The sequence below is a fragment of the Cucurbita pepo genome, chromosome LG16 (genome assembly GCF_002806865.2).
Source record: "Cucurbita pepo subsp. pepo cultivar mu-cu-16 chromosome LG16, ASM280686v2, whole genome shotgun sequence".
Lineage (NCBI taxonomy): Eukaryota > Viridiplantae > Streptophyta > Magnoliopsida > Cucurbitales > Cucurbitaceae > Cucurbita > Cucurbita pepo.
This window is the reverse complement of record NC_036653.1, coordinates 5,560,661-5,588,233: the sequence shown is the minus strand read 5'-3', so window position 1 is coordinate 5,588,233 and position 27,573 is coordinate 5,560,661. Positions and strand designations below refer to the sequence as shown.

Genomic DNA, 27,573 nt, shown 5'->3' with positions numbered 1-27,573 from the left:
CAGCCGTCCAATGATTATGATTCCACTTTGGATTGATTCCCTTCCCAAAAGCAATGGCGAATGATTATGAAGTTGTGAAATTTGAGCTTCATAAAAATGATGGTATCAGCTGTAAACGTGTCTATCAAAAGTTGCTTTAATAAAAATGCAAATAGGACCCAATTAACAAACTTTGTTCCATATTAATTAATCATTCTTTTTTTATTATACTAAACCCGATCAACCCTACTCTCATTTCATATTCATTACCAATCATTTCCCTCTCAATCATTACGGGCCTATATACGTCGCCTCTGTACCCAAAACAGATGCGCTACCGTGTAACTTTATTTCCCTTACTCATATTCTAGTTATGTCATCACCAATTGCAGATAACCCCTGTTCAGATTGTTGGGAAAAAGTCCTACCTTAGTTAATTTAGGAAATGATCATGGTTCGATAACAATCCGACAAAGCTCTAACAATCCAGCTGAGCTACTGGAGACATACTTTAATATAAAGTTTTTGGTGTAATTAAGGAAATACATTGCGGGTTTAACTCTTAATTATCATCAATTTAAAGCTCTCCCTTGTGTAACACTTAAAACCAACCAACACTATCACCCAACGCATTCAATTTGGGTGTTTTACCTTTTGGGTTTTGGGCGTCAGCTTTAAGGAACGGAAAGCATTTGGCAGCAATCAATGGTGAAGGGCTAAAAGAACACACCATAAACTCACACCCACAACGCAAAAGTTGAACCCAGATTCTGAGTTTGTTAGGATTATTAAATGCCTTTCTCCACCCCCTCCATTTCTATTCAAATTTCGAACCCCAAATCATTTTCTTCCCTCTTCTCTCTGCTTTTACATAGTTCTTTCGATTTCTGCCTCTTTTTCTTCACCAATGGAGATTGAGAAACGAAAATCGGAGAAGTGGGTAATGTTCTGAGAGATTGTTGAACTTGAAATTGGTGAAGGTTGAAGGTAATACTCATAAGGGGGTTCTTGAGATGAGTACGGCTCGATTCATCAAGTGTGTCACTGTTGGAGATGGGGCTGTGGGGAAGACTTGCATGCTTATCTCATACACTAGCAACACTTTCCCAACTGTAAGCGTCTCTGTTCTGTTCTTTGTCTTCTCCATTTTTAGTCGCAGATTTAAGGTTTGAGCTGAGCTGATTTGGGCACTTTGTTTTTCTGGGAATTCTTGTAGGACTATGTACCCACCGTTTTTGATAATTTCAGTGCTAATGTAGTGGTCGATGGTAGCACCGTCAACCTGGGGCTTTGGGACACTGCCGGTGAGAAACTTTACTTGATATCCACTTTTGAATTTGGGTTTCTGTTTGTGACGATTGTGGTTGCCTTGACCTTCACGATTTGGGCAAACCTATTATCACCTATTAGCTTTTTGGTTGATCGATGATTTGGTTTGGTAGAGTGTTCATTGTTAGATGATATTGTCCACTTTGAGAACTCTAGTGGTTTTGTTTGTATAATTTCATGATCATCCCCTTAATCCTTAGCCAATATGGGATTTCCTCTCAACAATTCTCAACAATCTTCTCCTCGAACAAAGTACACCGCAGAGTCTCCCCTAATGCTTAGGGAGCCTTCGAACAGCCTCCGCTTAATCGAGGCTCGACTCTTTCTCTAGAGCCTTCGAACATAGTACACCATTTGTTTGATACTTGACTACACCTTCGAGGCTCGCAACTTCTTTGTGTCGTTGTTCGACACTTCAGGATTCTATTGACATGACTTTGATACCATGTTAGGAATCACGAACCTCCACACTGGTATGATATTGTCCACTTTGAGTATCATGGTTTTGCTTTTGGTTTTTCCAAAGGTCTCATACCAATAGAGATGTATTCCTTACTTATAAATCCATGATCAACCCCTTAATTAGTCGACACGGGACTCCTGATAGAAGTCTTTAGCCTATTACTTTGAAGCTTATAAGTTCAAGGGTGATTTGATAATAAACTTATGGAGTATCTAATCATGTTTAAAGAAAGAATATGAAGGCATTCATTGTTGGGGTTATCTGCTAAATGCAGGACAGGAAGATTACAACAGGCTGAGGCCTTTGAGTTATAGAGGAGCAGATGTGTTTCTGTTGGCCTTTTCTCTAATCAGCAAAGCTAGCTATGAAAACATCTCCAAGAAGGTTCACAACCATCATCTGCTCTCCCTTCATTAATCAACTATAAATCATTGCTATTACAACATCAGGCTTCTTATTTGTTTCCACAGTGGATCCCTGAGCTGCGGCATTATGCCCCGACTGTCCCAATTGTTCTTGTTGGAACCAAACATGGTAATGACAATCATGTTCAAACACATCAAAAACTGACAGAATTTTGGGTCATTTGATGTTTAAATGGTTACTTGTTTGCAGATTTACGGGACGATAAGCAGTTTCTGACTAGCCATCCCGGTGCGGTACCGATCACGACAGCGCAGGTATTGCTTTCATATTCATGGATCTGATGGGAGAGGAAGTTGTTGATGGCCTTATTTGACAGGGTGAAGAACTGAAGAAAGCAATTGGTGCAGCTGGTTACATAGAATGCAGCTCAAAAACACAGCAGGTAATTGAAACCCAATATGTTTTGAAAACAAATATTTGATCTTGAAGAAAGCTAGACAGAGTTGGCTGATGCTACAAACTTGAATTGAGCTATGGAAGTTTAACCATGTCCCGAACCCGAAACTAACCCGAATCAACTGATCTAACTTGCAGAATGTCAAAGCTGTGTTTGATGCTGCCATCAAGGTTGTTCTACAGCCACCGAAACCGAAGAGAAAGCGACGAAAGGCCAGAAAATGTGTGTTTCTTTAAGTTAGATTTCATTTCGTGTTTCTGCTGTAACAAACTTTTAATTCTGTGTCTATTTCATTCTTGAATTGTCAAAAGTATCGAATTTGTTTATTAGTTTTTCATTTTTATGTCTAATAAATTCTCAAATCTTATAAATGTTTGAATTGTAATTGTTAATTAATTTATTTAATATAAATTTAATTTTCGTGTATGATTATGACATTAAGTAAAAGAAAGGTACATAAATGAATCAAAACCACATTCGAACGAAAGCGATCCTGAGAATAAAATTACTAAGATAGACGTAAAGCAAATGAAATTTACTGTCTATACCAACAAGGTGCATATTACTTTTCAGTAGCGCTATGTTAAGTGACTTCCCCCTAACTTTTCTAGGGTGCATGTGAGTAAGGACAAAGTATGGTGAAAGGACTCGTGTTAGTCAGTGACCCTAATTTTTCTAGGATGCATGTGAGTAAGGACAAAGTATGGTGAAAGGACTCGTGTTAGTCTGTGAGGATAGTTTCTATGTTGGGTGATCTCCTAGGAATTTTTCTAAGATGCATATGAATAAAGACAAAACATGCTGGAATGACGGGACCATCAGACATCAAATTCAAATTTCAAATCCTAGACATGAATCATTACACTAATAGAGTCGTAAACTTTTAATTTTGTGTTTAGTAGATCCGTGAATTTAAATTAGACATAAAATTTAAAATTACAGGAACTAAGTTGAATGTCTAATGACTTAGTGAACACGTTCAAAATTGGAGGACTGACGCGTAATATATATATATTAAATTTATTAATTTTAATAATTAAACAACAAATGGACAGGCCAAATATGCATTTTTAAGACATTTTTATTTTATGGTTTAGTAATTAAAAAAAATAAAGATTGATTTAATATACCAAATTGAACTATTTATTTTTATAAAAAAAAAATATTTAATGAACCAAATTAATTGATGGTCACCAAAGTTGACCATGTCCAAATGAAAATAAAATCACAATTATTTACAACTTGCAAAAATGGCCATTCAACTGCCGTGGAGATTTGATTTTTCAAAAATAATTAAAATAAAATAAAATAAACTCCGTCAAAATTTAACCATTTTCCAACGGTCGCCGTTCAAATTCTTACTGCGCAGACTCCTCCCTTTCTCTGTTTTCTCCCATTTATTTAAAATATATATATATATATATATATATATCCGAGTAATTATAAAACAACTAATTAAATAAATGATCAGTATGACACAATTATCTACCCCTCAAAAGTGTGAATAGATATGAAAATATTATTACTAAACAATACAGATTTAATAATAAGAAATAGAATTAGAATCGTTCAATTTCATTATATTCACCGCGTTTAAATAGATACAAGATACTAAGTAATATCTACCAATAAAGAAAATATAACTAACTAAATTTTGAAAATAAAATAAAATAAAGTTTAAATTTGATTATTTAAGATATATTCCCTAACTAATATATATTTTAGAAGTCGGGCATATTTATTATTATTATGTTAATTAAGGAGAAGCAAAAGAGGGAATTATTTTATTTAATTTATTTAGAGAAAAAAAGGGAATTAAATTTGAATTAAGGGAACCGAACAAATATTAAATAATATAGTCCAACTTGGGCGCTACAAATGCAACCGAAGAATTGATTTACGTTCACCAAACCATATTTTTATTATATTTATTGACTTTATATTAATAATTAAGGAATATATATATATATTTATATATTTATTTAAAGGAAAAAAAAACGAGGAATGGGTCTAAATCTAAACTTTTACCAAAATTAAAACAGTTAAAATTAAAAATTAAAAATAAAAAATTATTGAGAAATTTATAGTTTAGAATTGGGAGTTTGGATCTGATTGGTGGGCAGGAAAGTTTTGAGCATGATTTTGTTTTTAGCAAATAGAAAGCAAAAGCAGAGCATTCTTGTAAGGAATCGTCTCCCCTTTCAATCTCGTCTCTCCTCCGGCAGCCTCATCCTCTCCCTCTCTCTCTCTCTCTCGTTCTCTCCCCCTCTCTCTCTTCCCTTGGAGACTGTCGGGATCTCTGTCTTTATCTATTTATTTATAAATCCAGATCCCATTTCCTAAAAATCGTCGCATAATTATAATCTCCTCTGTTTTCGACAATTCTTGAAATGGGCGCTTACAGAGCCGATGATGATTACGATTACCTGTTCAAGGTGGTGCTGATCGGCGACTCCGGCGTCGGAAAATCCAATCTCTTGTCCCGTTTCACTCGAAACGAATTCAGCCTCGAGACCAAATCGACCATCGGGGTTGAATTCGCGACTCGTAGTATTCGCGTCGATGACAAGATCGTCAAGGCTCAGATTTGGGACACTGCCGGCCAAGAAAGGTTTTCCTTGATTTTTTTATTTTATTTTTTATTTTTTAATTTTTATTTTAAATTATGAATTATAAATTTAGTCTATGAACTTTTGGGTGTAATAGGTACCGAGCGATTACGAGCGCGTATTATAGAGGAGCGGTAGGAGCATTGATAGTGTACGACGTGACGAGGCACGTGACATTTGAGAATGTGGAGAGATGGCTGAAGGAGTTAAGAGGGCACACGGATCACAACATAGTGATAATGCTGGTAGGGAACAAAGCGGATTTGCGGCACCTGAGGGCAGTGTCGACGGAGGACGCGCAGGCATTTGCAGAGAGGGAGAGAACATATTTCATGGAGACATCAGCATTAGAGTCATTCAACGTCGAGAATTCCTTCACGGAGGTTCTCACGCAGACCTACAGAGTGGTGAGCAGGAAGATCCTTGACATTGGAGATGACCCGACAGTCCTGCCTAAGGGACAGACCATTGACATTGGCTCCAAGGATGATGTCTCTGCCGTTAAGAAGGCTGGCTGCTGTTCTTCATAACAATCTTCAAAATACTTAAATGAATTCAATCCTCNTTTTTTTTTTTTTTTTTTTTTTTTTTTTTTTTTTTTTTTTTTTTTTTTTGTTGGGGAAATGTTGAATGATCATGTGTGTTCCTTGGAATGCATAATTTCTAGTGCTGTTTTTAGGTAGGCTGTACCTATGAATTTGATGGATGCTTAGAACAACAAGAAGAAGATGAATTATTGGGAGGGAAATTATTGGAGAACAAATGTACCAATACTTATGACAATTAATAATACTTTATAAATTATTTTTTCCTATTATACATCTGCAAATATGTTTTTTAAAATCCCTTTTGTTTATTTATTTGGAAAATAACATCCTCGTTGTCTAGATTTTATCTCTTATCCACTTGCTATCGATCTTATGGATATCCGTGTGCACATTCTATCTTCAATGCCGTTGAAGTAGTTGAATTTCATTCTCTGCCATGGAGCGCGTTTCTTGGAGAACTCAGGCGCTTTCTAATCACCTTGTTCCTCATCAATATTCTTCGGTCCCTTGCGCCACTCCATGTCTCGAATTCTTCCCTCTAGAGCTTTTCAACGTCAAAAAGATGTGGAACCTCATGGATTTACATAACCTTGTATCCAATTCTTAATAACACGAAAAATGAGGCGATCAAGGGTTGTTTTGTGTTACAATTGCACTCTTGGATGATCATGCAACACTTGTTCTAACCTAGCAAATAAGTTAGTAATGAAAAATTTGGACTTTATAGATAACGTCGACGAGGAAATACGCTGGTTTCGCATCTTGAGGAAATATAGATTTGATAACTTCTGTACAAGGAATGTCGTGAAGCATGTGGAGGCCTGAAGATTTGGTCATATTATAAAAGATTGCATATAAATCATCAAGATTTATTCAAGTTGCTTCTTTTACCCGAGGGATTTAGGAGGTTGGGTATTTCATTGCAGGAAAGCAAGGCACTCCTCGCCGAGTACATAGCAGCAGCTAAGAAGCCAAACAAACCATTTCAAGGGTTGGGATTAGAACACATGAATGAGGCCTGCCCTGTCATTCCTTCTAACCTTACAGCTCTTATCCTTAGGAGCTCACATTATTCGCTTCCGACTCTCTAACCATTCGACCCTCTTAACTTTCATAATCCTTTCCGGTGTTCTAAAGCTCGACTTGTGCAGAGCTTTCTCGGAAAAAGCCAGATCGTATTATATCGAAGTTGGGCATAGCTTTCTCACACTATTATTCACAAACACAAACAACGTGGAAACAGGTATTTCCCTGCATATTGGATTCAAAATCCAAAGAATCCCTATAGAATAAACAAGCNGGGGGGGGGGGGGGGGAGGGTCAAATATGCCACAGATCACCAGACAACATACCGAAGAGTATATATTAACATAAAGCAGACACATTGAACTGAAACTGACTGTAACCCTGCCACAAAAATACAGCAGCAGGCAAGACTCCAGTATGTGCCATTATAAGAATCGGTTGGTTGATCAGTTAGTGTTAGACATATTCTGATGATGTGGAGAAAGATTGATACTTACATTATCAGCCTTATTATTCGCCATCGTTGTACTCGTACTCTTAGCTTTAATAAGTTGTCCAAGCTCAACAGGCCCCTCTGCAGTAAGCCTTCCCATCTTCTTCTGCAGATCAGCCAGAGGATCAGCTGTCAGTTTTCCCTTTGGACTCTTCTTTGCATCAGCATGCTTGAGTTCCAGCCTATATAATGCGAATGAATCATAATCTGTGATATCGTATTCGTACAAATGCCATTCAAGAGAGCTTGATGGCTGTGGATCCATGTAATAAGACTTCTTCTGACCACCGAACTCCTTCATCACCTGCTTCCTTGATTCATGCCAACCACGCCCATTGTAATCTGGCAATGACCTTTGCTTTCGATTGCCACTCTCAAAGGCCCGTCTAGGCTTGTCGAAGTAGAGCCATTCCCTGATTGTCTCCCCCTCAAGAAACGAAATATCAAAAAGCTCTGCAAGAATGTAAAGAACCACTATAAACACACACCAATTGATCCAACTCACTTGGACCGAATAAAGAGATTATACAATGGCAATGGGTAATAACAAGAAATAAAACAACAAATGAAATAGAACCAGGAAAACAGAAAAACAGAAAGAGTTACACAGCAACATAAAAGCTTTACCAGGAGCATTCCATGGGGATTTCCTTGTTGCAGCACCATCACATATGGGTATTCCAACTTCTTTGGTCCGTGTCTTTGCACGAAGAGCAGCAAACAATGGACCATCCTTTAAGCCAATGCCTCCAGGGCGCAATATTGGAGTCATTCCTGGAAGGCCTTCATTTATTGCAAGAACAGAATGACAACTACTGCAATAGTCCAGGCACCATTTGGATCCTTGAGCAGGTCTGAAACAATCCCAGAGAGCACATATCGGGCCCATAAAAGCAGACGGTGGGGGTGAGATAGTTGGGAGAATACCGGACTTTGTGTCCTGACTAAAGTCTCCCGCATCATATGGCCCAACAAGAACCCCATAGTCGAACTCTTGGTGTGAATTCAATGCATGGCAATCCAAAGTAGACACATCATCCTTACTGACTACTGTGTTCTGCTCAAAGTTTTTATCTACTTCGAAACTTTGACAATTAGGCTGAGTAGCCATGTCAGATTTGTAAAATGAATAATTCTGTAGAACTGGAGAAGAGACTTGGCACTCTTCAAATCCTAGAAAACTATGCTGTTGGAGCTCCGGAAAACCAAAACTATCCTGGGGCGGCATTAGTTCAGCTAGTTAGCATCTATTAGAATACAAAATGTATTATGATTATAGGGATGGCAGAAAACCAAATGCTCAGACTCAATTGACAGACATATATGTACTAATAAATTAGTAATAAGTGCAAACTTTTCAGAAATATAGGTCAAAATTTTCTCCTTTTTATCATTTTAGAAACAAACCTTAAGATTGAATCAATTAATAACAGGCCGTAGTCAAATTTCTCTACAAAGCAAAGGCACAAACAACAAAATTATTGAAGGACGCCATAATGACTGAAAAGGAGAGAACAAATCAGGCTGCATAATTGATAAGCCTCAAATCTCACAACGAAAATTGTTGCACAGATACTTCTATCAAAAATTAAAAAGTGAAAAACAACTAAGCCAATAAAAATGCCAAATCTTGAAAAACTTGGGTTTATAGACATGGATCCCACAAGCATTTAGAGTACTAAAAGTTGAAACAATTTAAGAAATATATTCGATGTATTACTTTGAAGTGGAACAGCATTTTAGAGTAGGGAGCATCATAAGCTGGATTGGATTGGTTGCAGCAGAGAATTTATCCAGAAAATACATGATTCAGCCACTGAAACATGGAGTTCATCGAAAAAGAAAATGAAAAAAAGGCCTACCTGAACAAAATTTGACGGTTTGCTGGCAAGAACGCAATGGAGTTCAGGCTCAGTCTTTGGTTCAGCCATTGTACTAGTTGCATCATCTTGCTCATCACAATGCTCAAGAAGACGGGCTAGTTCTTGCGAGAACGATCCAAGACTACCCTCCTAATTGAATGTATAGAAGCATTTAAATTACAAAAGTAATGGAAACTTTGAGTACTCAGTCTAATTGATGAACTTACAACAAATGAAGAGGAAGGCGATGGTTCATTAAGCTCAGCATTCCACTCCCTAAGCATTTGATGGACTTGCTCCTCCAAGACAGCGATATCAGTAGTACGACTCTCCTTTCGTGCATTTTGAAGATTAGTGAATATCCCTTGAAGATCATTAACACGATTCTTTGCTTTTTCCTTCAAAAGCTGATGAGACGTAGAATGACATTTACTCTTCAAACCCTTCGGCATCGATTCCGCTCTTTTCCACCACCAAGATTATCTTAGCAGCAACTGAAGAAAAAGAAATCATAAAAGAAAGTCCGTTCAGATTGCCAAACAGAATGTATCCAGAAAAAGAAAAAATCATTTGAGCCTCCGAAACGAATTCATTTTTAAGGTCGCCGTTGCATGTTCTTCCACTCCGTCTCACTCGCAGTTCAGAAAATGTGAGATTGAATTAGAAGCAAGTAAATTCTAATCAATGTACGAACCATAAAATGATCACAATATCTCCCGAAGCTAGTTTCTCCTTACCTATGTCTCTATTTAAATTTTCCGACTAAAATCATGAACATATTTTTCAACAATTTTCTAATTCGTCATGATCTCTCTGAGCCATCGAATAACTATCAAACATTCAACTTCAAAATCCAGTAAGCGGACGAACAATTCAGCCCCAATCTAAGTATCATAATCGAAAAAAAAAAAAAAAAAAAAANAAAAAAAAAAAAAAAAAAAAAAAAAAACAGCAATAGATACAGAATTATTACCCGCCAAGCAGAAATTTGGGGTCGAAAATCAGGGTAAAGCTTCGAGGAGGAAGATTACCGGATTAGTCTTTCATTACAGAAGCAATCAATCTCTCTTTCGCTCCTTAGTTCAGATCTTTTAGGTCAGACCAATTCTCTAAAATTCCAGGTTGACAAAATTGAGGACTCACAATTTACTTCCATTTCNTTTTCAATTCAACTGCTCTATTTTCTTTTTTTTTTTTTTTTTTTTTTAATTTATTCCAAAACAATTTACTTCCATTTCTAAACCGATTGGGTTGGGTTTCTTTTTACTCATCGGATAATTTTATACTTTTTAATTATTTAAAAAAACATTTAAAAGTTAAATATTTACCGATAATAAGACATCGTTAATATTTTCATTCTTTTTAAAGATATAATAGAATTGGATTTAGTTGAATTATAACCTTATTTTTTTATTCCTCGAATACAATAAAAAGAAATAGAAGTTCATAAATTAAATCGAATTTTTTATTTTTTAAAAATTCAAATCAACTCAAATAATTATATATATCGATCTAACTTTTATGATTTAAGTTAGATAAAACTTAATTGATCGTATTAATGGAAGCCAATAGTCCAAACAATTATTAATTAATTATTTACTTTTAGTTGGAGGAATTAAAAAAGAAATTTGAAAAATGAATTAATGTTCATTTAATTTTTTTTAGTGTTTAAGTGGATTCTTAATATATGCAAATGACTAAAATACCCTTCCTAGACACCTCCGATATTTTGAATAATCCACGTTGCATATCTCAAGTTACAATATTATAACCAAGATGTAGATAATTATTTTAGTAAAGAATCAACTTAATAGAAATTTTTAAAACGAATTACGTTGATATTAAGATATGAGATATCACATTGTTCGAGTAACCCTAAATGCTGTGGGACTAAAGAATAGTCAAAGGGTATTCTAGTGCGTTGTAAATTCTTATTCAAGACTTGTATCATTCGATGAGAATTATTAGAAACATGTGAACTGTATGGCTAACCCAATAAAGAAAGTTTCGTAACAGAATTGGAGTAGACTACCATGAGACAAACAAAAGATCTGATTTGATCCGAAACTATTATATATCCAAGGTCCAATATATGAGTAAGAAAACTTGTTTATAAGCTCGTGATTTAAATCACTCTACAAGATAGTTTAATCAAGATTACTCGAATGACTCTAGCATACAAATCTAAACCCAAAGAAAAAAAAAAAAAAGCTCATAACTTAACTCTAGTATACCAATTATGTCATTTGTATAATAGAAACTATCCTATCTTACATGCTATTGAATCAACATCCAAAATAGAGTATACCAACTAGTCGGGATCACTAAAGATATCTTATTTGTGAGACATAATGAAAGAAAATGAAGTATACCAACTAGTTGGCAGAAACTTGAAATCAATAAACATATCTAATTTGTTATTTTCAAGAGGCTACCTTACCTATAATTGTTTCACGCTATGCCAAACTTAATTTTTTTTGTTTCTAAGTATTAATATTCATAATTCAAACCCGGACTATATTTTTTTTTCTTAGTTCTATGTATAGATATATATATATATAAAGTAGTTCAATTATGATTTTAAAAAGAAAGTTGGGAGGATAGTAACGATTTTAGCTCAAATGGTCCAATTGTGCTATAAATTTGGACAAAATTATATATTTAAATACAGGTTTGTGGAGGTTGCTTGAACTCAGATCTGAGCTTTACCACAAAATCTAGATGGAAGAGAAGGTGGATGAGGTGCTTCAATCCNAAACTTGAGCTTTATTGGAGGAGACATGCTTGAATCAAAAATCCCTCCCGCAAATGCTGTTATGCTCAAGGTAATGTTCTTAAATTAAGAAATTAGATATGTTTAAAAAACATTAAATTTTTTAATGGGTTTTTGATAAACAGTGGATATTACACAATTGGGATGATGAACAAAGCATTAAGATATTGAAGAAGTGTAAAGATGCAATTCCAAGCAGAGCTGAAGGTGGAAAATTGATCATCATAGACATGGTGTTGGACAACGAAGTAGAGGACAGGGAGTCCACTGAAACTCAACTGTTCTTTGATGTTTTGATGATGTCCGATCTAAACGGCATGGAGAGAAACGAGAGAGAATGGAAGAATCTGTTTATGGAAGCAGGTTTCAGTGATTACACCATAGTTTCTAAGTTGGGTTTAAGGTCACTTATTGAGGTGTACCCTTAACTCAAAAGTGTTGTTATTTGCTGCTTAATTANGCTACAATTGCTTCTTTGGGAGCTTTGAGCGGTTGGCTTTGTAGCTCAGATCAAGACCATAACTCCAGTTCCTTTGAAATGGCAAACGGGAAGTCCATGTGGGATTACTCTGCTCAGGAACCAAGTTTTGGCAATTTCTTTCATCAGGCAATGGTTTGCGATTCTGAATTGCTTGGTAGAATAGTGATTGAGAAGTGTAGCGGAGTGTTTGAAGGGTTGAAGTCATTGGTTGATGTTGGTGGTGGCACAGGCGTTATGGCCAACGCTATTGCAGAGGCCTTCCCGCACATCACTTGCTCTGTATTTGATCTCCCACAAGTGGTTTCCAACCAGCAACGAACTGCAAAAAACTTGAGCTTTATTGGAGGAGACATGCTTGAATCAAAAATCCCTCCCGCAAATGCTGTTATGCTCAAGGTAATGTTCTTAAATTAAGAAATTAGATATGTTTAAAAAACATTAAATTTTTTAATGGGTTTTTGATAAACAGTGGATATTACACAATTGGGATGATGAACAAAGCATTAAGATATTGAAGAAGTGTAAAGATGCAATTCCAAGCAGAGCTGAAGGTGGAAAATTGATCATCATAGACATGGTGTTGGACAACGAAGTAGAGGACAGGGAGTCCACTGAAACTCAACTGTTCTTTGATGTTTTGATGATGTCCGATCTAAACGGCATGGAGAGAAACGAGAGAGAATGGAAGAATCTGTTTATGGAAGCAGGTTTCAGTGATTACACCATAGTTTCTAAGTTGGGTTTAAGGTCACTTATTGAGGTGTACCCTTAACTCAAAAGTGTTGTTATTTGCTGCTTAATTATGCTTCTTCTTGTTGTGGGTTCGTAGAACTTGTGGTGTTGGTTTCAGAAAACCAGAAACAAACCATAATAAAGGCTTCTATAATAAAGTTGTTATATTACTGATAGAAAATATAAGACTACCTATTACGCAACCTACTTGTAGTCTCTTTTTGCATCCTTATCTTAGTAGGTATCTACAACCTTGTCTCGGGGTTCTAGTGAGTGTGAACTAAGTTGCAACTCTCTTTTCTACCACTCAAGTGGCTTTTCTATCTTATGCATTGGATGATTAGTGTCTTGGGATGAGGCGCGACCTCACAAGTAAAACTGAGGGGACAGAATAGCTAGATCTGAATTAGTATCGCTCACTGAACATCATCAATGGAGGTTAGTGGACAACCATCCCATGAGACCATACTACCACTAAAATCGGGGGGTTGTGATCTCCTGTGTGCTTGTCGGCTACTAGATCGTCCTACGTGATCCCACGCTCTCCCACTCAAGGATGAGTTTCTACAGCTTAGGGGTCTTGTTCAGGAGACCCCTTAGCTGTCACCACTAGGTAGGGGCACAAATCATACTACCTTGTCCGACTCTACCTGGGTCAATGATCTCGGTATTGGAGTACTGTCTCGACGGTACGATATCGGAGCAGAGAGGGAAGTGGAGGTTCTTGTAACACTATCCACACTACTCAAGTTCGGCTAGCTACCTCAGTTGTCTATAGTTACCGTGGTGTCTTACTAGGTCTTTCTGGGGCGGATCTTGGTGTCTTAGACTTGGATTCATTCATCTATAGAATTTCCATGCAAGGTCTCTCAAACCTATCGTGGTCTAGAATATGGTCTGCCTCCGCTATTCATCCATTCGCGGGCCTGAATGCATAGTATTCTAGAGATATCCCATTCTAGGTCTTTGTCGAGCCTACTTAGTCTCAAGTGCCCTAGTCTAGGCTCGTCGTTTCTTCCTATGCTTAACAAGAAAGACAACACAAGCAATCATGCACTTAAGTTAACATGCAACAATTCATGCAATATTAACAAACAAGCTCGATGAGAACATAACGTTCATCTTTACCCAGAGCGCAGATTTTGCAAACTTCCATTCCTCCTGTATCATACATACATTATCTCAATCTCATTCTAAAGCAAATTCATAAGTCAATCAATTCTAGTTACCATTGTTTTTCTTATCTAGTTCTTTTCTACCGCTTATATTTTAATATGCTAGGTCCAGCTAGCTAGGATTTATTAGTTTGACAACGCATACTTATTCCAAGCGGTTCCTACAAGTACTATTCTTATAATCTAAAAGTTTTGTCGTTGAAGAGAGATTAGGACGGTGGATGAGAGTTTGCTTATTTAAACAATACTTTAATTTGCCCAATTTAATAACCATTCCCCTTTAAGCATGGTTCCAAACATGAGCTTGTGATGATGGATTCTGCAAGTTGTGAGGAAATTAATATCATAAATACAGCTTCCGGAGTTTGCCTGATTTCAGATCTGACCCCTAACAAAATCTAGATGGAAGAGAAGTTGGATGAGCTGCTTCAATCCCAAGCTCATGTTTGGAACCATGCTTTGAAATTTATGAACTCCATGGCTCTTAAATGTGCTGTTGAATTGGGCATACCAGATGTTATCCATAGCCACGCCCAACCCATGAGCCTCTCTGATTCAACCTTCAAAGGCTCAACACCTTGGCCGCCTCATGCGCCTCCTCGTCCATTCTGGCTTCTTTGATGCCAACGGGCAAGAGGACGTGAAATACAGCCTCACGCCCTCCTCTCGCCTTCTCCTCCGCCACACACACACCTACACCACTTTCCAAATGATACCCTTCTTGTGTCTTGCTTTGGATAAAGCTACAATTGCTTCTTTGGGAGCTTTGAGCGGTTGGCTTTGTAACTCAGATCAAGACCATAACTCCAGTTCCTTTGAAATGGCAAATGGGAAGCCCATATGGGAGTATGCTGCTCAGGAACCAAATTTTGGCAATTTGTTTCAACAGATAATGGTTTGTGATTCTGAATTGATTGGTAAAATAGTGATTGAGAAGTGTAGCAGAGTGTTTGAAGGGTTGAAGTCATTGGTTGATGTTGGTGGTGGCACAGGCGTTATGGCCAACGCTATTGCAGAGGCCTTCCCGGACATCACTTGCATTGTATTTGATCTCCCACAAGTGGTTTCCAACCAGCAACGAACTGCAAAAAACTTGAGCTTGATTACAACATAATTTGTAAACTGGGTTTAAGGTCCGTTATTGAAGTGTACCCTTAATTGAAAGTGCCTTTGCTGCTTAAGTTTGGTTATGGGTGAAACTTACGGTGTGCTTGCNTTTGCTGCTTAAGTTTGGTTATGGGTGAAACTTACGGTGTGCTTGTGGAAGAAACAATGTATAATAAAGTTGTATATTATGTGGGCTAGAAAAGTGTTGTAAAATGGCCCAATTTTTGTTGGGCTGTGTATTGAGGGTGGCTTAAAAGGTGCATTTTATGTCGTCGCTTGCCCAGTCTCCCCACATCACTGCTCCATCACTGCTCCAACAGTGTCACGGTCATGCTCGTCCAAAGCGTGTTGCTCATGGCCGCATTCCCATGACAAGTCCAGATTTTTTCATATTCTAGTGTTTTACTTTTGTATTTATAAGAAGTATAAGTTTCACAAATATCATGTCTAGGCCAGACATGAAATGCTTCAGAATCTACTATAGGGGATACGACTAGTTGTCAACTTCTCCCTACCAAAGGTTATATATTGTGAGCCGTTGTTATTTCTCTCTTGCTTGCTTATATAACGTCTCTTTCGAAAATCTCTCTCTGCCCTCGCTTTCTAAAACTTTCTCTTAAAACCAAGGCCAAAGGCTTGAGTATACGTCGCTTGGCCGTAGGCGACGCAAGAACGAATTGGCTTAGCTCACTTGTCGTTGGAAAGTGAGTGACACACAATCGCAAGTCCGCTGCCATCAAAAGTGCGATTGTGACACCCAGCCCACATGACCACTACCTTACATGTGTAAAACCTTCCAATTCACCCTAGCCAGAGGAAACTCTGGCGTTTTTAATCCCAAGGCATTGTTGTCTCAGCCACAGAGGAATTAAGGGATTGGACCGTTACCGACCTATATTTGCTAACGGTGGGCTTCGACTATTATATAAGAATTTTAAGAAATACAGTTGGTACTTTAGAAATAAATGATTAGATATTTTAGGAATAAAATATCTAGTCTCTCCCGTAAATTATCTAGTCCTACACCCATCCCTAGCAGAGATATTGTCTTTCTTTGGGCTTTTCCTTTTAAGCTTCCCCTCAACGCTTTAAAACACGTCTACTAGGGAAGGTTTCCACATCCTTATAAACGGTGGTTTGTTCTCCTCCCCAACCAATGTGGGACATCACAACCAATGTTTTCATTCCAAAAAATTTTAAGCACAATATAGAGATGAGTCGAGTCTCGATTAAGGGGAGGCTATTCGAGAGCTTCATAAGCCTCAGGGGAGGCTTATAGTGTACTTTGTTGAAGGGGAGGATTGTTGAGGATTATTGGGTACGAGTCCTTGGTTAATTTAGTGGAAGATCATGGGTTTATAAGTGAATAATATTATCTCCATTGGTATGAAGCCTTCTAGAGAAGCTCAAAGCGAAGTCACGAGAGCTTACGTTCAAAGTAGACAATATCGTACCATTCTGGAGAGTCGTAACAGTGTAAAATTGTTTGATAGTTTGCTTACCCCAGAAAGTTTTTTTTTTTTTTTTTCTTTAAATTCATCAAATATCAAACAAAACTAAAACTTTTAAAATATTAAGAATTAAATTGAAAAGTTGAAGCGAAAAGATTAGTAAATTTGATGCTTCTAATATATATATATATATATATCTTTTAATTTGAATTAATTAAAAAAAAAACATAAAAATAAATAAAGTACCTATCTTGTTTCCAGAAGTGCCGGTCCGGAATATTGGGCCAACACGTAGATGACACGTGTAGTTCAACGGACGGTCCATTTTTTTTTTTTTTTTTTTGGTGAAAGATGTTAATAAAATATTTATTTTTTGTAATTAAAAAAAGAAATCACCAATGGTTAAGGAAATTTCCTAAGACATTACATAAATAATTCCTCGACCTAAATGGTTTTACTTTTTCTCTATTTAAAATTATGATATTATTGAAGCTTTCATATATATGTATATCTGATATTAATTTAATTCATTTATTTAATTTTAAAATAAAAAAAAATGCTATTTTTAATTAATTTTGTATTAATTTTGTATGAATTAGGTCATGGAGCATATATGAAGGGAAGGAGAAAAAAGACAAAGAAGGACACGTCATCAGAGTGGGATGACACGTCATATTGAACAAAACATGATGGGAAAGAAAGTGGGAGAACAAAGGAAAATGAGTCAGCAGTCACTGTTCCATGAGCGGCGGATTTTTGAGAATTAAATTAGCAATTTAAATATTCATACCGTGTTGATTTTCTGCGTGTAAATTAAATTTGAATAAAATTTAAAATAAATGAATAATACACATTCGTTTTCCTCATTTCCATTAAACTAACTAATCTCCGTCTCGTGGTCCCTTCTTCAACCTCTTATTTTAAAAACCATGTTCCTCATTTGAATAATTCGAGAGTGGACGTGGACGGTGGACGCAACGTGGCTGTGACTTTTTCCCCCCTCACCCCTTAATCATACGTTTCCTTGTGTCCACGTATCAAAATAACTTAATTTTATTGGACAAATTGTATTAATCAATTCAATTAATTATAATTTAGCTAATACGAGGTTGAGTGAAATAGTAAGTAAAGTTTAGAAATGTTTATTTTAAGTTCCACTATCTCGAACCTCCAAATAGAGAGGAGATTCTCTATTTATACACGAATAGAGAAAGGAATGGAGAATATTTTTTCTGTTTAGATAAATGGAACAGGATGGTATTATANAAAAAAAAAAAAAAAAAAAAAAAAAAATCACTGCAATCAGACCAATTGGCTTCTTCATTCTGACACAATATTTAGACTTATCCATTTTGACACATATTTACCACTAAAAAGTGTGAATAGATCTGAAAATATTATTACTAGAATAAATAATATGAAAATATTATTACCATGAGAAATAGAATGGATCGAAGGTTCAATCATAATTTATATTTATAATGTTTAGATAAGATATAGAGCGATCGACTAATACTTACAAATAAAATAAAACATAAATTAATAAAATTGAAATGAAAATATCGACTAATTCAAACTAGAAATTAGTTGCACTAAATTCTGGCCCATCCGCTAGGGGTTCAGAGGTTGAGGAAATGGTTAGAGGCGTGGCATGAAATGAGGGGTGGAAGGGAATTAAGGATGTGAGGGTGAGCGGCGACGCAATCCAAAATCAACTTCCATTGAAACTTGGAATTCAAGCCGGTGGCGCGTACGGTGACGGAGACGCCGATGGGGATGGCGATGTGGCCGACTTTAATAAATAAAACCAATTAAAAAATGTGAATAATGGAGGTCGAAGAAGAGTGGGGTAGAGGGTGCCGTCATATTGACGTCCTATCTCAACACGTATACCGTTATCCTTTTGACACGGCGGACAACATTTTGGGTGGCTGCCTCATGTTTCTCTGCCCACTGGAACTCCAATACGACCACTCTAACCACCATCTCATCTCTTCCTTAATAACTATTCTATCATCTCTCTCGGAATAGATACATTTTAAAATTGTGAGACTGATACAATAAGTAACCGATCAAAATGAACAACATCTATTAACAATGAGCTTGGTTTATCGAGCAAGGACGCTCGACCCCACATGGGTTGTTGATGAAAGTGTCCCACATCGGTCAATTTAGGGAATAACCATGGGTTTATAATCAAATAATACACACTTCATTGACATGATGCCATTTGGAGAATCTCAAAGCAAAGTCATAAGAGCTTATGCTCAAAGTGAACAATATCATATCATTGTGGAGAGTCGTTGGGGTCTGTTAGACCCCACGTTTCAATGGAGGCCATTTGGGGAAGCCCAAATCAAAGCCATGAGACTTTTTGTTCAAAGTGGACAATATCATACAATTGTGTGGAGACCCCACATGTCGGAGGCCTCTTGGGAAGCCCAAAGAGGTTATACTCAAAGTGGACAATATCATTTGTGTGGAGACCCCACATGTCACTTTTGGGAAGCCCCAAGAGGTTATACTCAAAGTGGACAATATCATACCATTGTGGAGAGTTGTGTTCGTCTACTAGACCCCACATGCCAATAGAAGCCTTTTAGGGAAGTATAAAGCAAAAATATCATACAATTGTGGAGAGTTGTGTTCGTCTACTAGACCCCACATGCTAATAGAAGCCTTTTAGGGAAGCCTAAAGCAAAAATATCATACAATTGTGGAGAGTTGTGGTGTTCGTCCACTAGACCCCACATGCCAATAGAAGCCTTTTAGGGAAGCATAAAGCAAAGTCCCACATGCCAATAGAAGCCTTTTAGGGAAGCATAAAGCAAAGTCCCACATGCCAATAGAAGCCTTTTAGGGAAGCATAAAGCAAAGTGAGTTTATGCTCAAATTGGATAATATTATACCATTGTGGAGAGTCGTGTTCGTCTAATAGACTCCACATGAGTGGATTGTGAGATCCAATATTGATTAGAGAAGAGAAAAAAAGAGAGCGGGGGGATGAAGATAGATAAGTGATAAGTTTTAAGTAAGATGCCAAAAAAGGAGAAATTGATTAAAAAATAAAAAGTAAGACGTAAAGGAGGACGTCAGACATACATATAAGCAAGGAGAGGAGAGGAAATGAGGGCATAGTAAACGTCAAAGAGGAGCCCACAGTCGTCAGCCACCGCGTAGCCTTCCATCCTTGCCTAACAGCCGTTGACGCTTCAACACCCCCTTTCTTAATTTCCTCTTCTTTTAAATATCCCACCACTTTCCAACGCCATATATCCAACACAAACCAAACAAGGAACAAAAACAAAAACAAAAAGATTCCATACCAATTTCTCACCTCTCTATCTCTGGCAACCATGCACCAAGCAATTCCTTACCGGTCATGGCAATCAATTGACACAAAACAGGGCACATTATCAATGAGATCAACATGGGTGGGCGGATCAGCGTCTGCGACAGCCGAAGGTGGGGGATCGAGAAGCAATGTGATTGCGTCGGTGGCGGAGAATGCGGCGATAGTGTTTGCTAGAAAAGGGTGCTGTATGAGCCATGTGGTGAAGCGGCTTCTTCTGGGGTTGGGTGCTAATCCGGCGGTGTACGAGGTGGAGGAAGAACAAGAATCCAGCGTCCTGAAGGAATTGGAGGCCTTCGCCAAATCTCCCAACGCGGAGATACAGCTGCCGGCGGTGTTTATTGGGGGCACCTTGTTTGGGGGTCTGGATAGAGTGATGGCTACTCATATTTCTGGGGAATTGGTTCCCATTTTGAAACAAGCCGGCGCTTTGTGGCTTTGAATTTTTATTTCTTTTTTCCTTTAATCACAGACGTCTTCATTTTCCTCCCCATTATTTTTCTTTTTCCTTTTATATTATTTTCCCATTTCGATATTACTTTGATTCTGCCATCTCTTTACTTGTTCAGAATGAGAGCAATCCAATTTTTTTTTTTTCTAAATTAATAAAAAAAAAAAAAAACCCAAAATTTCATAAATCAATAATACTCTTTTAAGAAAAAAAAAAGTTTTTAATACAAATTAGTACTATTTTGTTTTAAAAATATAGTTATCACTTTCATAATTGTACGATATTGTTCACTTTGAACATAATTTCTCACGACTTTGCTTTCGACTTTCCCAAAACGCTTCATACAGATGGAAATAGCATGAAAGTCTCACATCTGCTAATTTAGAGAGGGAATGATCATCAGTTTATAATCAAATAATAGTATCTCCATTGTTATGAGACTTTTTTTTTAGAAAACCCAAATCAAAGTTACAATAGATTATGTTTAAAATGGACAATATCATACCATTGTGGAGGTATTGAGCCATACACTAAAAACTTAGTCATGTCAATAGAATCCTCAAATGTCGAACAAAAGTAAATTGTGAAATGTAATATAATTTACGTTTATATATTAACCAAAAGGATACTTTTGAACGTTTTAAGAAAAATTAAAGATATAAAAATTATTTAAAGATGTTTTGTAATTTTTTTAAGAACTTAAAAGAGTATTAATGGATTTAAGCTGAATTTTTTAAAAAGAAAATAGAATTGTTTTTTAAAGGGTACGTTTAAAAATTAAATAATTTTATTAATTAATTAATTTTTACTCATGAAAATATTTTTGAAAATATCTCTTTTTTTAAAAAAAAAAAAAATAAAGTCAATGATTCTGCATATTAAAAGTTAATCCATTTTGAAATTTTGGAAAGTTGTTTAAAGTAACAAATTTGAAATAATCATATTCATTGTATTGTATTAAAGAAAAAGAGAAATTATTATTATTTTTTTTAATGGCTACCAAATAATATTTTGATATTTTATCCATAGATGGGAAGCGGTGGTAAAGTGCATTCAAATTTGTGGGGGGGAAAATCATTGAAAATAATTATGAAAATGTGGGATTGGTAAAAACTTATCCATTTTTAAATAAAACTCAAAAAGTTCTAATTTTTTTTTTTTTTTAAATTACTAGTATAATTCGATGTTTGATCTTGATCGATCGATGGTTGATTTAAAAGAATGTTAACGTAGCCGTTACCATTCTAATTGTTCTTTAATGACGATATCTACTTTTTCTTTTTGTTCTTCTCTTTCATCCTCTTTTTTTCAGTAAACGTTATCGTTGTCCCCACTTGTTGTCGTTAGCTAATGTCAATCCAATCGTTGTCACAACCAACATTCCATGTGGTGAGATCCCATGTCGGTTGTGAAGATCTATCCTTAACAAAAAAAAATTAAAATTCAAAGAGAACAATATTTGCTAGCAGTGTACTTAGACTGTTACATATATTATCAATTGAGCATTTTACTATATTCACTTGTAACCATGTTTAGATTTAATCTTTCGTTCGTTCATCTAATAACAAAGAACGAGCTTGCTATTTTGTTCAATCGAAAAGGTGAAGTTCATGTGGTGGATGGAAAAGGCGAGCATTTGTTCCTCACATGGCATGATGGTGGGCGTTTGATGGTGACTATAGAAGTTGTGTATTCCAAATATGAACAAACAGAGAGGGAGAAGGGAAAAGGAAAAAGAGAACGGAGTAATTAAGATTTTTAAATTAAATATTTAATTCTCGACAATATAATATTTTAATAAGTTAAACTATGCTCAAATTGGTAATAAATAATTTTAATTTTAATTTTTTTTAATAAGTAAATTGCTGAGATATTTTAAGAAGATATTTTCTATATTTTTTTTTTTTTTTGGGTGAAATAGACTGATGGAGTATTATAATATTAAAATTTTGTATCTTTCACATTCATTGGGTATTAATTAGGGAATTTAAATTAATAAGAATTAAAACATTTTAAAAAATAAAATAAATAAACAAACAAGTAAAGAGATAAGGCTTGGCTAAAGTGATAATTTTTCTCAAGTTGAAGGGTAAATTTGTCATTGGCTATCCTATTTATTTATTTTATTCAATTTTAATTTTATTTATTAATTGGGACTAAAAGCCCAACCAATTAGGTGGGCCCAATAATATCCAAAATGGATTTGGGCTTCAGTTTATGAGAAGCCCAAAAGAATGACAATAAGGATTTTGACACGTTCACGACCAGTCTCGAAGAAAATACAAGTCTCATATACATTTTTCGTCGGACTTTAAGCGAGGTTTGTTTTTGCCAACCAAATATTACTCGTGCAAAATCTAAACTTGTTCAGCAACACAAATCGGTTGTGCATGCATGTTCAATCATATGTGACACAATCGGCTTGACCTTGCCTTTACTCGGGATTAAGGTCACTCATGTGCAACATCGAATCTAACGTCATCCAGGTTCTCAATTAATATGATCCTCATGTCTTGATGTCATTTCAAGTTATACCGTGTCGTCGACCATTGCAATTCAAACCAACAATGGGGAAGTGGGGTTGGAGATGTGGGTGGGTGTGGGCTAGTTGGATTATGGACAAAAACATTATCGTACTTTTATTTATGGGACGGATTTTATTCCTTTTATTGTCTGTTTGGTGGTTGGATTGTAGCTGAGGGCTTTACAGATGGGCACGTGTAATGCAGCAATCAACATGTTTCACTCACACTTGGTAACAAAGTTATTGGACCAAATTATAAAAATGGGGTTTGAATGGAGTGATTGTTACCACCGTCCACCACTTTGCTTTTTCAAGACTTCATATGGTTACATTTTGAGCTTTATAATATATACTAATCAACCTCTCCTCCCCAACTCTAGAGCCTTGTTATTTGTACTCAGTTCTCGCACTTTTGAGTGTTCATTCGATCCACCACTTAAAGTCAAGTTGATAAAATCGAGACGTTTGGAGAAATTCCATGTCAGTTAGAGTAGAGAACAAAACATTTTTTATAAGGGTGTGGAAACCTCTCTAATCTTGAGGAAAAGTCTAAAAGGATAATCTTTGCTAGCGGTGGGCTTAAGCTGCTACAAACAACATCAGGTGTCAACAAGGATGATGAACACCGAAATGGGATGGACACCAAGCAATGTGCCAGCGAGCGAGGACGCTGTGTCCTAAAAGGGTGTAGATTGTGAGATCCCACATCAATTAGAGAGGAAAACGAAACATTAATTATAAGGGCGTGGAAACCTTTTCCTATCCGACACATTTGAAAAATCTTGACGAAAAACCCAAAAGAAAAAACCCAAGAAACCAATATTTTTTAGCAATGAACTTGGGCACAATATCTACTCGTTATGGTACAAACCCAGTAGTTATCAATCGAACCAAGGGTCCAAAAGACATGTAGTCAAGAGCAAGTGGGTTTTCTTTTCTAACTAGACCCAATTGCTTCACATCAGGTTACTTTCGTCACTAAAAAAATTCAAACTTTTAGTACGACTAAAACTTGTGTAACTCCAACATTCTACCAATACACCTAACAATGATTCAAACCCGAATTCTTTTTCAAGAACCCTTATACGAATTAGTGTCAAAAAGTCCGATTTCAAATATAGTTAAATATATGAAGTAACCTCTCAATATATATATACACACACATCCATTACTTTTGTAGCAATGGAAAGTTAAAAAGTTCATATTCAAGAAGACTGAAGCATCCAATCATGCATGTGACTATGACTCATGACTGACTATGCCTTAAAAACTTGGAAGAAAACATATATATATATATATATAGTTGGTGGGTGGAATTGGATTTGACAAAATAAGAAAAATAAGAGACAATCAAATTATGGGATAATCATTTCATCCACATCTCCTCTCTCTGTCTCTTATATTCCTTGTCAATCTAGAGAGAGAAAGAGCTAGAGCATAATCCAACCAAGCTTTACAATGATTTCAAAAATGGCGGCCGATGGATCCAACCCTTCTCTTGGCAAGAAGAAAAGAAGCCTCCCCGGAACTCCAGGTTGCAAAAAAAATGTTAAAGTTATGATCTTTTAGTGTAAAGTTCTTAAATTTCTTGTGACACAACAGATCCAGAAGCAGAGGTCATAGCCTTGTCGCCCAAGACACTGATGGCAACAAAGAGGTTCGTTTGTGAAATATGTGGAAAAGGGTTTCAAAGAGACCAAAACCTACAGCTGCATAGGCGAGGACATAACCTTCCATGGAAGCTGAAGCAACGAAGCAACAAAGAGGCAAAGAAGAGAGTGTATGTCTGCCCTGAAACAAGCTGCGTGCATCACCATCCATCGAGAGCGCTAGGAGACCTGACGGGGATAAAGAAGCACTTTTGTAGGAAGCATGGAGAGAAGAAGTGGAAGTGCGAGAAATGCTCAAAGAGTTACGCAGTGCAATCGGATTGGAAAGCACATTCCAAAACTTGTGGCACTAGAGAATACAAATGTGACTGTGGTACTCTGTTTTCAAGGTGTGTAATTTTTTGAATTCCTTAATGATTTCAACTTTAATTTGGTGAATTCTTCATAAAGTTACCAACTTTAATGAAATTGGATGCTAATTTGGTGTAATAGGAGAGATAGCTTCATCAGTCATAGGGCGTTTTGTGATGCATTGGCTGAAGAAGCTGCAAGAGTAAGCAATGCCATGGCGCAACATTGGGTGATGTACTGTGACCCTGTTTGCCAAAACCCAGCAGTGGGTGATTATTATAGTCGCCAATTACAGGAAGTGAATCAAACCCATATGGGGACTATGTCAGCCACAGCTTTGTTGCAAAAAGCTGCTGAAATTGGGGCAATTTCAAGCTCCGGCCACTCGGTGATACTCGAAGAGGGGTTTGTGTTTAATAATGGGAGTGAGTTTTGTAATTCTGGTACTACAAACCCAATTGTTGTTATTGGGAATGAGAATGAAATGTACACTGCAAAACGGCGTTGTACTCAGAGTGAAGTAGAGTGTGGAGCAACAGGAGCAGCAGGGCTGACAAGGGATTTTCTTGGAGTTGGTGCCCAAACTATTTGCCACTCCTCACCAACAATCAAGGGATGGATTTAGATGCCAAATTTCATGTCTTTTTTTTTTTTTTTATAATATGTAATTTGTTTCCTAGTTAGGAATAACGACTCTACGTAATAGTATGATATTGTTCACTTTGAATACAAGTTCTCATGACTTTGCTTTTAACTTTTCCGATTTATTCTGTAACGGCTCAGATCCACCGTTAGCAGATATTGTTCTCTTTGGGCAACAAGCTCTGTAATTGTATTAGAGCCAGAAACTGAGCGATGTGCCAGCGAGGAGGTTGTTCCCCGAAGCGGGGAGACACGAGGCGGTGTGCCAGTAAGGACGTTAGGCTCCGAAGGGGGTGGATTTGGTGGGGTCCTACATCAATTGGAGAAAGGAACGAGTGCCAGCGAGGACACTGGGCCCTGAAGGGGGTGGATTGCGATGTCCCACATCGGTTGGGGAGGAGAACGAAACCCTCTTTATAATGGGCGTAGAAACCTCTCCCTAACAGACATGTTTTAAAGCCTTGAGAGGGAGCCCAAAAGAAAACCTTAAAGAGGACAATATCTACTAACGGTGGATCTAGGCCGTTACGTATTCCTTACTCATAAACCCATGATAAATTCTTAATTAGTCAAGGTGGGGTTTCTCTCCGAACAATCGTCAACGAGTCAATCAAAAGATGCATGGGAGGGAGAAAATGAGATTCAAGTCTATTATTATTTATTTAGTGAAGTTTGAAGAGATAATGATGATGATATATGGTGAGTGAGTGTTGTTTTTGAAGGGAGCTAAAAGCTGTTTATATGATTTTTAAAGAAATGAGGAGGGAAATATGCATATTCACTTGAGTATCACAAAAGCTTGTCCCTAGTAAAATGGTGGGATCTTGTGTCTGATAAAAGGGATGGAGGGTCCTCTTTTGGACTCCATTATTGCATTCTTTTTAAACTTTTGTGTTCGTCGTTGTCATGTCAAACATGGACCCAAGGAGCCAAAAACTATTGAAAAGGCTGCCTTATTAGTATAATTGTATCTTTCGTTCGTTCGATCGATCGATGTATGAGAAAAAAACTATTTTTACAACGTATTGAAAAGAAGCTTCAATCAAACATAAATATCAATTCATTATCATTGTTTTAAAGATGTTTACAAGCTTATAATAGCGAAATTTGAATAAAAGTTGGGTTCCGATTTCAAGACTCGAGAAAAGAAAAGAAGTCTATATCTTTTGGTAAAAGAAAAAAGAGAAAAAAAGAAAAAAAAAAAGTAAAAGTGGTATGAAAAAAGAGACGAAGGTTTGAAATTGGTATGTCAAATCCATGGGAGGCTTTAACATTTTCCAAGACATCATTTAGACCAAACTTGAATGCTTTCGGGATTGGAAATTTTAAGATAGCTTTGGCGTTCAATAAAGGGGTGAAGAAGGGTCATCCCGTAATGATACCATAGTTTGACATCTAAAAAGATTGCCCCCAAAGCCCAACTCTTTTGATTTTCTTCGGTATTGATTTTAGAGCCAACTTTTGCTTCAAAACTTCCCTTTATGTAATTCATTCCCATCATCTCTTTTTTGGTTTTGTTTAGGTGCCCACAAGTTTCCCTTCAACAATTATTAACACGTGTTTGTTAAGGTGAGGTTTTCATACTTTTATAAAAGAATGTTTTGTTCTTCTCTCCCACTAACGTGAGATATCACGATCCACCGACCTTTTAGGGTCCAATGTTCTTTCTAGCATTCGTTCACTTCTCCAATCCACCCCTTTCAGTGCCCAGTGTTCTTGCTAGAGAGAGAGAGAGAGAGAGAGAGAGAGAGAGAGAGAGAGAGAGAGAGAGAGAGAGAGAGAGAGAGAGAGA

General features: G+C 36.6%; 7 protein-coding genes and 1 pseudogene across 8 annotated transcripts; 7 read left to right on the top strand and 1 right to left on the bottom strand.

The window, feature by feature from the left end:
- The first annotated feature begins 626 nt into the window (after window positions 1-626).
- On the top strand, window positions 627-2,931 carry LOC111777362 (rac-like GTP-binding protein RAC2). Its single transcript, XM_023656913.1, has 7 exons — window positions 627-1,091; window positions 1,196-1,283; window positions 2,046-2,155; window positions 2,242-2,305; window positions 2,387-2,451; window positions 2,514-2,579; window positions 2,732-2,931. Exons 1-7 carry the CDS (start codon window positions 993-995, stop codon window positions 2,828-2,830), a joined length of 591 nt encoding a protein of 196 aa, XP_023512681.1. The 5' UTR covers window positions 627-992; the 3' UTR covers window positions 2,831-2,931.
- A 1,877-nt stretch (window positions 2,932-4,808) lies between these two features.
- On the top strand, window positions 4,809-5,761 carry LOC111777361 (ras-related protein RABA1f-like). Its single transcript, XM_023656912.1, has 2 exons — window positions 4,809-5,205; window positions 5,301-5,761. The coding sequence occupies exons 1-2, from the start codon at window positions 4,985-4,987 to the stop codon at window positions 5,731-5,733; spliced, it is 654 nt and encodes a 217-aa protein (XP_023512680.1). The 5' UTR covers window positions 4,809-4,984; the 3' UTR covers window positions 5,734-5,761.
- A 1,326-nt stretch (window positions 5,762-7,087) lies between these two features.
- Window positions 7,088-10,285, bottom strand: LOC111777358 (transcription factor VOZ1-like). Of its 2 annotated transcripts, none has more exons than XM_023656910.1 (5): window positions 10,106-10,285; window positions 9,360-9,626; window positions 9,133-9,282; window positions 7,898-8,486; window positions 7,088-7,723 (listed from the first exon to the last, which is right to left on the bottom strand). In XM_023656910.1, exons 2-5 carry the CDS (start codon window positions 9,582-9,584, stop codon window positions 7,224-7,226), a joined length of 1,464 nt encoding a protein of 487 aa, XP_023512678.1. In that variant the 5' UTR covers window positions 9,585-9,626; window positions 10,106-10,285; the 3' UTR covers window positions 7,088-7,223. The 2 variants fall into 2 exon arrangements, with proteins under 2 accessions (XP_023512678.1, XP_023512679.1); XM_023656911.1 differs by having other exon boundaries at window positions 10,164-10,285.
- A 1,608-nt stretch (window positions 10,286-11,893) lies between these two features.
- LOC111777363 (trans-resveratrol di-O-methyltransferase-like) lies at window positions 11,894-12,368 on the top strand. The gene is made up of 2 exons (XM_023656915.1): window positions 11,894-11,957; window positions 12,031-12,368. Exons 1-2 carry the CDS (start codon window positions 11,913-11,915, stop codon window positions 12,331-12,333), a joined length of 348 nt encoding a protein of 115 aa, XP_023512683.1. The 5' UTR covers window positions 11,894-11,912; the 3' UTR covers window positions 12,334-12,368.
- Window positions 12,348-13,299, top strand: LOC111777040 (probable O-methyltransferase 3; the record flags this gene model as incomplete). The annotated part of the gene is made up of 2 exons (XM_023656483.1): window positions 12,348-12,782; window positions 12,856-13,299. Coding segments are annotated over 2 exons (738 nt in total), but the record flags the coding sequence as incomplete, so codon positions are not given.
- A 1,386-nt stretch (window positions 13,300-14,685) lies between these two features.
- LOC111777663 lies at window positions 14,686-15,501 on the top strand (annotated as a pseudogene).
- A 4,469-nt stretch (window positions 15,502-19,970) lies between these two features.
- On the top strand, window positions 19,971-20,694 carry LOC111777613 (glutaredoxin-C9-like). The gene has a single exon (XM_023657283.1). It carries the CDS (start codon window positions 20,208-20,210, stop codon window positions 20,643-20,645), a length of 438 nt encoding a protein of 145 aa, XP_023513051.1. The 5' UTR covers window positions 19,971-20,207; the 3' UTR covers window positions 20,646-20,694.
- Window positions 20,695-24,516: 3,822 nt separating this feature from the next.
- LOC111777679 (zinc finger protein MAGPIE-like) lies at window positions 24,517-25,780 on the top strand. The gene is made up of 3 exons (XM_023657386.1): window positions 24,517-24,712; window positions 24,781-25,177; window positions 25,281-25,780. The coding sequence occupies exons 1-3, from the start codon at window positions 24,637-24,639 to the stop codon at window positions 25,762-25,764; spliced, it is 957 nt and encodes a 318-aa protein (XP_023513154.1). The 5' UTR covers window positions 24,517-24,636; the 3' UTR covers window positions 25,765-25,780.
- Window positions 25,781-27,573: the final 1,793 nt, after the last annotated feature.